The sequence below is a fragment of the Camellia sinensis genome, chromosome 13 (genome assembly GCF_055761805.1).
Source record: "Camellia sinensis isolate YWXY chromosome 13, ASM5576180v1, whole genome shotgun sequence".
Classification (NCBI taxonomy): domain Eukaryota; kingdom Viridiplantae; phylum Streptophyta; class Magnoliopsida; order Ericales; family Theaceae; genus Camellia; species Camellia sinensis.
Window position 1 is genome coordinate 9,459,137 of NC_138973.1, and position 9,990 is coordinate 9,469,126.

The following is a 9,990-nucleotide window of genomic DNA, read 5'->3' on the forward strand; positions in this document are numbered from 1 at the left end:
AAAGTGTTGAGTCAAGTTTTAAGAGCTTATGGCATGAAAATAAACTTGGTTTTTGCAAGGTTTTGCACTGCCCAACAGAGTAGATTTCGGGCACCAATTCAGCCCAGACTGCTCGAGCAAATTGGGCCCCCGCACGAGCGGCCCAGCTTCAATAACCCAATGATGCACACTATTTACCGCCGCTCGTGCGGCCAATCCACTGCACGAGCGGCCAAGGCAACCGCACGTGCGGCCAACATGGCAGTTCCAGTTTTGTTCTTTGCTTCAGTTTTTCCTTTTCCGAGCCTTCGTTTGCATAGTTTTTTAAGGTTTTCATGGTCATTTATATCTCATGTGTGCATTAGAATGCATGAATGAAGTTAGAATCAAACTGGTGAACAATAAATAGAGATTAACGGAATAATAACCAAGCGAATATAAATAGAAGTGATTGAATCCAAAATGGGTGAAATTGAACTGTTGTGCTTAATTTTGTTTGTTAGGTCAGACGCCATAGCTTAGTGTCGTATCGTTTGCGTATCAAGGAGCCCACTGTGAGTAACAATATTGTAAAAATATGTTCAATCGTATTTATTTTCAGATTAATAAATTATATTGCTTTCTTAAATGATACTTTTATCGATTGAATGATGATCCTATTTTGAACTGTATTCGTGGCATCCATAGCATATTGTCATTGTTATTGTTATTGACATCATTATTGTTACAGAGATCTCTGTCAGTTCCAAATCTTGGAACTATTGTTATTGTATGATGGCCATCAATTGATTGTTCGGTCTTTTAAGACCTAGTGTATTGTTTGTATGGGATGTACCACGTATGACCTATATGAATATGATGTATCAAAATGATTGAATTGAATGATTGATTGACGTATGACATTGATTGAAACGTTCTAATACTAATCGATTGTTTCAAAAATTGAAGGACATCATTCTTAAACTCTTTATACATTTGTTATTCACTAGGCTATAACTCACAGTTTATTATATATATGTAGGTGGCCAAGCACCGGACCAAAACTAGAGGCGCCAACCCAAGCTCATGTTTTGTCAAGCCAGCCATCGTGCCTCATATTGAGGTTCCGAACCTGCACGAGTCAAGGCTTTTTGGGTGATACTATCCACCCTTTTGCTAAGTGTTAAGAATGTCTAAGATTTTTGATTGTACAATTTTTGATGATGGGGTTATGTCCTTATCTTGTATTTCCATTTTCTATTATAAGTGGTTGTGAATATGACTATGTGCATGAAAGTTTATTTCCATTCAGGTCTTCACAGCTCATTGGACGATGTATATTATAATTGATTGACTTCCGCCAGCCCCTTTATATTGCATTATTGTCATTATTGATATGCAGGCCTTCGGTAATCACGGATTACTGGTCGGTTACGACGTTAAACCTATAGGGGCGGGTTTGGGTCGGGACAATTTCCATGTTTTGGTTATGATTAATTGCGCATTTTTGATCAATAGTTACAATCTTATCGCCGCTAAATTGCCGTTGTTGTAATGAGAGGATGAGAGAGTGAGAATTAGAACTCTAATTGTAAACAAAGTAGTGAAAACTAGGGATGACAATGGATAAATTACCCTGTGTGTATCTATGGAAACCCAACCCAACCCAAATATATGGGTTTTCTCCTTTTTTCTTGTTCGTCGGGTAGGGTAAGTGATGTTCTTTAAATCTCCACCGAATATGGATACCCATTAATTTCCCCATATTTTTTTATTTTTTTTAGGCACATCGGAAAATAATTTCTCCATATGTTTTCACTACTCTATTTACATAATTCTCACTCTCCCTCATTGTCTCACTACAGCAACAGCGATTTGCAATGGCGACAATCTAGCAGAGACAAGATTGTGACTATCGATCAAAAACGCGCAATTAATCATAACCAAAACATGAAATTTGAAGACAAAAATGTACAAAATTTTAATTAAGGTAATTACTAATTAAGATGAAAATAGAGAAATTTAATCTAAGGTTACCATCAAATCAGAGAAAAACCCAAATAAAACAATTGCAGGAGATATTGAAACAAGAAAATTCATTCCATAAATGCAAATGAAAATTAAAAAAGAAGAAGAAGAAGATGGAAACGAGAGTAAAACTCACCTTTAGATTATCGAAGATCAATTAATAAAGAGGAGAATGAGATACATAAAATTAAAAAATTAAAAAAGAAGATGAAATTTTTTTGTAAGAATATAATTTTTCTAAATAAATTTGAATAATTCTAAATATACATAAAATTTGACAAGAATAATGTGACAATGTTAATTAATGTGTATTTGATTTTGTTGTTGATCTAAATAAAATAAAATAAGATTGAATGTATATTTAGCTTTGGTTGTGAATCTTTAAAAAAAATGGAGAGGTCAAGTTAGGTTGGAGAAAATCCAAACCTATTAGGAGATGGGGAGGATAGTATGGGAATGGGGAATGAGGAAAAATAATTATAAGGGAATGGGGACGGGAATTAATATCCACCCCATTAATCCCCATTGCCATCCCTAGTGAAAACATATGAAGAAATTATTTTCTGATGTACCTTAAAAAAAAATATGGAGAAATTAGTAGGTACCCATCCCCACCCCATCCCTAGTGGAGATTTAAACAATATCACTTATCCTATCCAACGGACAAGAAAAAAGGGAAAAATTTATGTATTTGGGTTGGATCTCCATAGATATTCACAGGATAGATTATCCATTGTCATCCCTACCAACAATAAGCCTTTGACATTTCCGTATTTTAATATTTTTATCACATTACGATTAAAAATATATTAAGACAAAAGGTAAACATTTTAATTTTTTCAAAGTGTACATTTAAATTGTGTTTTTAAATGAATGAGACTCCTTCTCCAGGTGTACTTATTGGAGCTTCACTACAAGTTTTATTTTGACTATTCATTTAACTCATCTTTTTAATTTTTATGTGTAGATTATTTAGAAAAATTACTTTGTTTGATTCTATTTTTCTAAAAATACTTTTCAGAAAATTATACTTTATTTTTTTCGTATTATTTTTATTTTTATTGAATTTTAAAAATATTTTAAGTAATTTTTTTTTACCTTTTAGACATACCTAACATAAATATAACTAAAAAGTAAAAAAATTTGTGAAAAAAATCTTTTCAAAATTCACTAAATATCAAAAATATAAAAAAATACGAGAATTCAATACATTTTTTATATTTTTATGTATTTATTAATTTTTAAAAATATTTTTTTATAAATTTTTTACTTTTTTGATACATCTAAATAGGGTGCATCTAAAAAAGTAAAAAAAAATATTCAAAATTTAAAAAATATTCACTAAAAACAAAAAAAATAACACGAAAGCCCAAAAACTCAATTTTTAAAAAATTTAATCCAAAAAAATTCAAATCAAACACACTGATTGTATTGATATGATAATAATAATGATATGATATTAATATATTTATCTTAAATAAATGGGGAAATTGGTTTAGGGTCCTTCCTCCACTTTTCGTAATGGAAGAGATCCACAAAATTATTTTTTGATGTCTAAGGTCCCTAAACATATATCAGATAAATTTGTCTCTCTTCCTCGCATACCAGAAACCCCTCTCTCATTCTCACCCAAAAATGGCGTCAAACATTCTCGTGGAAAGATTAATCGTTGCCATTACAAAACAGAATCAAAATATACAGAGAGAGAGAGAGAGAGGGATTTTGTAGCAGTTTTTGTGGTTGATTATGAAAAGGAACACAAGAGGAGGTGGAGCTATATATATATATATATATATATATATATATGTATGTGGCAGAGCTAAAATTTCTCTGATCATTTTCCTCCGTGGATATAGACATCTCGCTGAACCACCTGTAATCTTATGTTTGTATCTGTTCTTGCTTTTCTTGTTATTATTTACTGTGTGATTAGAATCGGTTCGTACATAACAACTATAATAAAATTATTACGTAGAGATCATGATAGATCGTAATCTGATAATATCTAATATATTAGATATAGATGAGGATCACTTGATTAGACACTAATGGAGTTCTAGAGGAAAACTAAAACAATGTCGTCTCAATCTTTGTACAACATTTCTTTGTTGGCCAATGTGAAAACCTTTCAACAAAGTGCCTTCAATTGGAAGTAATCTTTAAGAAAGTAGTAGCAGATTTATCGATTAATGAAACAACAAAAACAAAGCACTGATTGAACTAAAATAATGTAATAAGTTTTGTGCTGATGCAAAGAGGTTGATTGGTAGGAGGTTCACTCCAGAGAAATTTGAAAATTTCTCTGACTTCGCAGGCCTTCTCACAAAATTACCACTCCAGAGAAATTTGACTTCACAAGCTTTCTCACAAAATTACCACTCCAGAGAAATTTAAAAATTTCTCTACAACCTCCTTCACTTGTGCATGTGTTAAGCACTGGACCAAAATGCAAGTATGAATCATCTGAACAATAATCTAGAAGAAAGACATTGAGATTGTGTCAGTTGAAATACAAAACTAAAAGATCTATTGGAACTGTAGCTGTAACTACATTTGTGTACAAACATCTCAAGTTTTTTATCGTTAACATTATAAGAAATTGGAATCATTTGATTGCCATTAACCAGAGGTATTTTCCAGTCTCTGACAAGCCAGAGAAATACTTAGATTTTTCCAGAATTTCTCTGGTGCTGGTAAGTTGTCATTGTTTTCCCATTCTAATGTTGCTTACATATTATAATGTGGAATTTTTCCAGTTGAATTTAGTTGAACAATGTTGCTTACCTAATGAATCATAATGATTTGGATGTGAATGAGAAGAAAAGTAGAGAAACTCATCCAGAGAAATTTCTCTGGGCCAGAATTTCTCTGACCAATTTTCTCTGCACTGAAATTTCTCTGAACTGAAATTTCTCTGAACTGAAATTTCTCTGGGCCAAATTTCTCTAGACCAATTTTCTCTGGACTGAAATTTCTCTGGACTGAAATTTCTCTGGATCAAGGTTGAGGGACCTTAGACATTATGAAAATATTGTTGAGGGACCTTAGACATTATGAAAATATTTGATGTCCTTTATGCTATAAAATCATAATACCAGGGACCTTAAAAAAAAAACCCCTAAATAAATATACATAAAGACTATTTTAATGGTTTGTTATAGCGGTAAGACCCTAGTCCAATTGAACTAGAAAGAGTCCAATCTTGATGAGTGAAGAGAAGCTCGACCCTTTCCAAAATAAAGGATAAATTGCAAGTAACCCAAAGAAAATGTGAAGACACGAGGAGTACGGACTGATGCAAAATGCAAAGATATAAATAGGAAGTTGGTTTCTTTGGCCTTTCTTTGTCCCTCTCTACCTCCATCCATACATCCACAGCCCCATAATATCTCTCTCTCGCTCTCTCTCTCTGTATATATATATTTGTATGTCTTAGAGATCAGTGAATCCCATTTTTAATTTTTTAGACCATTGTAGAGGATGAGATAATTAGTACTCTCCCTTGATAGGAAACCATTTCACATTAAATATATCATTCCATGTATAACCCTCATTGAAACTAAAACACCCCCTTTAAAAGAGAGAAAAAAAAAAAAAAAACTCAAGATCAAGCCTCTTTTGCCCATTTTCTCACCTGGGTATCTCTCAGACCTGCAAGAAATTCAACAAAAACAGTAAAACACCACTCTCCAATGGTTTCCTTTGGCCAATTGAGCAAATGGGTACTGATTTCTTTGATTTTTCTTCAATTCGTTGATGGGTTCTATCTTCCTGGTAGTTTTCCCCACAAATACAATGTGGGTGATCAACTATCTGTCAAAGTGAATTCATTGTCATCAATTGAAACTGAAATCCCCTATGCATACTATAGCATGCCATACTGTAAGCCTTTGGAGGGTATCAAAGACAGTGCAGAGAACCTTGGAGAGCTTCTAATGGGAGACAGAATCGAAAACTCTCCGTTTCGGTTCAAGATGTATAGCAATGAGAGTGAGATCATGTTGTGCAATTCGCATCCTTTATCAGCTGATGAATTCAAGGTTTTGAAAGAAAGGATTGATGAATTGTATCAGGTTAATGTGAATCTTGATAACCTGCCAGCTATTCGATATATGAAGAAAGAGAGTTTTTTTCTCCGTTGGACCGGTTATCCAATTGGGATCAAGGTTGAAGATATCTATTATGTGTTCAACCATTTGAAATTCAAAGTTTTGGTTCACAAGTGTGAGGAGACCAGCATGGCTGGTGTCATTGGGGTCGGTGATGGGGCTGAATTGATCTTCACAGGGGAGAATTCAACTAGTGATTCAAAAGGTTACATGGTTGTCGGGTTTGAAGTTGTTCCTTGCAGCTATCAACACAAACCTGAGTCAGTCAAGAACCTTAAAATGTATGATAAGTACCCTTCTCCAATCCAATGTGACCCGGTCACAGTGGCAATGCCAATCAAGGAAGGCCAGACTATAACATTCAGCTATGAGGTCTCTTTTGTGGAGAGTGATATCAAATGGTCTTTGAGATGGGATGCTTATTTGAAAATGGAAGGTTCTAGAGTTCACTGGTTTTCGATTCTCAATTCTCTAATGGTTATCACTTTTCTCGCGGGGATAGTTCTTGTGATCTTCTTCAGGACAATCCGGCGTGACTTGGCTCATTATGAAGAGCTTGACAGGGAGACCTTAGCTCAGATGAATGAGGAATTATCGGGATGGAAGCTTGTGATTGGTGATGTTTTTCGTGCTCCAACCAATCCGGAGTTTCTCTGCATAATGGTTGGAGATGGATTTCGGATTCTCGGAATGGCATTTGAGACGATTTTCTTTGCTGCACTTGGATTCATGTCCCCAGCTTCTCGTGGCGCCCTTCTTTCAGGCATGCTTTTCTTCTACACCATGTTTGGTGTCATGGCTGGTTACATTGCTGTTTGGCTTCTGAGGACAATCACAAGTGGTGATTCCAATAATTGGTTTTCTATTGCTTGGAGAGTCTCATATTTCTTTCCTGGAGTTGCTTTTCTCATACTAACAACTCTGAATTTCCTACTGTGGGGAAGTCACAGCACTGGGGCAATCCCATTCACTACATTTCTAATCCTGCTTTTACTCTGGTTTGGCATATCAGTCCCCCTCACCCTCATCGGTGGATTTGTGGCGAGTAAAGCCCCTTATCTCTCATACCCAATTCGAACCAATCAAATTCCTCGTGAAATCCCTTCTCAAAGATTCCCCTCTTGGGTTTTGGTCCTTGGAGCCGGGACTCTACCATTTGGAACCCTTTTCATCGAGCTCTTCTTCATCATGTCAAGCATATGGCTTGGTCGTGCTTACTATGTTTTCGGGTTCCTCTTTGTTGTTTTGATCCTTTTGGCGGTGGTTTGCGCCGAGGTGTCTCTAGTCATTACTTATATGCACCTTTGTGTCGAAGATTGGAGGTGGTGGTGGAAGTCTTTCTTTGCATCTGGTTCAGTTGCTCTCTACATCTTCTTGTACTCTATTAACTATCTAGTGTTCGATCTCAAAAGCCTCAGCGGGACAGTTTCTGCAATTCTATACATGGGTTATTCTCTGTTCATAGCTATAGCAATCATGCTCGCAACAGGCGCTGTTGGATTCCTCTCTTCTTTCTTGTTCGTTCATCGCCTTTTTTCTTCAGTAAAGATAGATTGAAGGCTTAGGCACAACAGGAAGCTCTCGTTCCATATCAGTAATGATCATCTATAGAGAAGTGAATATCACAATTCTAGCAAATGTATTGTTAGCTAAATTTGTTCGGTATCTATATTTTTCTCGGGCGCTTGATAGAGGTAGTAGTCCATCAAATTTTGGTTATTAGAGTATTTAATTGATGTTAGATGTTTTTGTTTGGCTTTTTGCTTAATAGTAGCCATGAGAATACAAAGAGACATCTCTTGTATGCTCATATTCTAGTTCTTGATTGAAAGCAGCTCTACCTGAATGTTAGTAGACAAAAATGGGGAGGTCTCAATTTGGATTGCTTGTTTCCAGGGAAAACAGCAATTGAGAAAATGACTCTATGACTGGACTGGAATATGGTGTTAGCCCAATTGTTTTCTGTCTTCCTTTTTCGTGTTTTCAGAAACAAAAACTTTGAAAAATACATAAACACCCATTTTTTCATATTGCTTACATATTTTTTTGTGCAAGAATGGTTTTCTTAGACTTCAAAAGCAACTTTTCTTGCCAAACAAAATTTTCAGGGAAATGAAAACAAAAACCAGACATGAGCACGGATAGACAAATGGAGAAGCCAAAATAACCTTCAACTAGGGATTCTGATCAATGAAAACCTTTTGCATAGAGGAAAACTCAATTGAGCTCACAAGAAGCATCCCTTTCCTTCCATATGTGTGCTTTCAATCTTTGAGACTACTTGAGACATGGAGTTTCAAAAGCATTGAACACATAAATTCACAAACTCCAGAATCCACAACCCACATAACCCAATTATCCAATCAAATGAATCATCATCACCATTCACCAGAAATGCCCAAAAAATACTTATATTGTATGCATATATAAATTAGGAGTGGTTACATAAGGATTCAAACAGATTAATCACATTTCAGACAATACATTACCTACCAATCTAATTTAACCTAAATATCAAACCTTCAACAAACAAAAAATAAAAATTAGCACTAAGCTCTAACCATTTACCCAATAGCCCTAACCTATACTATACACGGATAAATTAAACAACCCAAACAGATCACATACTGAAGAGAAAAGTTCACAACTTGGCACAAAGCACCTAATTGAAGAGAAAGGTTAAGAGCTTGGTTTTTCCAATCTGAGATTTCCCGTTGAAAAAATAAGGGAAAGATGACCAATTGGAGCAACCAAACAAAACAAACTCATCAGAAACATCACAAACCCATCATCATCATCATCATCATCATCATCATCACTGTGATTTGATCAAATTCACAGCAAGTCAAGCCCCAGAAGTCGCCGTAGATCAGTCGTAGCATTTCTATTGTTGGTACCCAAAACACTTTTCTTAGTGAAGAAAGCAGGGAGAGGCAGAGAACTCGGCGATGGAGACGAAATACAAGCAGACCCAGCATAGAAATCGCCGATCCTCTTCTGTTTCGGCACCACCAAATTTATGGCCTTGTTCTCATCGACTTGATTCTTCATCGCCGTCGTCAATTCTTCGCCGCGTTTCAGGATCTTCACCTGTCCCATGACTGGTTTTTTTGCGGCAAAATTGTTGCTGCTTTTGTTGTTGTTGTTCTTCTCGGGGCTTCGTTTTCTGCGATTCGAAGTCTTGTTGGAATTGGTATTGGGTTTTCGGCGAGGAAGGTGATCTCTGAGGCAATCCTGAGGATGAAGAACTGCTAGTTCTACCATGGTAGAGAGAGAAATGAGATTTTGAGAGAGAGAAAGAAAGAGAGAGAGAGAGAGAGAGGACAAAACAATCAGAATAGAGAGAAGGATAACTTAAAGAGAGAGGGAGATAGATAACAGAAGAAGAGTCTAGAGAGAGAATCACAGCTGATATTTTGGAGAGAGACAAATGGAGGACGGTGTTTATATAGGAAATGAACCAAGAGAGAGAGTAATATTTTTTATTTTTATTTTTATTTTTATTTTGTTTTTGGGTTTGGTATTGCCAAAGTATCAAATTGTGTTTGCAATGACACCAAAAGTCTTGTTTGGGAGGTTGTAAAACTACCTATAAAAAGTCTGTTTACAACTCTTTCGGTGTGGTGACTTTCCCATTTTTGTGCCATGCCAAATGGGTTTTAAAGGGAAAGTTTATTAGGGTAGGTTTAGGTACGACTCTTTCTTTCTCTCTTTTTTTATTTTTTTATTATTACTATTATTTTTTGGGGTTAAAGTTTTGCTAAAACCATACGTTGGCATGTTGTTAAAATAGGCATTGGTAGGGGAAAGTTGATTTTAATTGATTTTTTAATTATTTTAATTTAATTAAAAAAATTGTGTTTAAACATTTTTTTTATAGGTAATTTGATGATTG

At 35.2% G+C, this 9,990-nt stretch overlaps 1 protein-coding gene and 1 pseudogene across 2 annotated transcripts; one reads left to right on the top strand and one right to left on the bottom strand.

Moving 5' to 3' along the window:
* The first annotated feature begins 5,403 nt into the window (after positions 1-5,403).
* Positions 5,404-9,513, top strand: LOC114319790 (transmembrane 9 superfamily member 11 pseudogene; annotated as a pseudogene). The gene has a single exon (XR_014348273.1). The product of XR_014348273.1 is annotated as a transmembrane 9 superfamily member 11 pseudogene (transcript).
* On the bottom strand, positions 8,931-9,359 carry LOC114319761 (uncharacterized). Its single transcript, XM_028266806.2, has one exon. It carries the CDS (start codon positions 9,357-9,359, stop codon positions 8,931-8,933), a length of 429 nt encoding a protein of 142 aa, XP_028122607.2.
* Positions 9,514-9,990: the final 477 nt, after the last annotated feature.

Bases quoted from the DNA above. Each gene is read 5' to 3' on its own strand.
- LOC114319761 (XM_028266806.2), bottom strand. From the start codon at position 9,359: ATGGTAGAACTAGCAGTTCTTCATCCTCAGGATTGCCTCAGAGATCAC.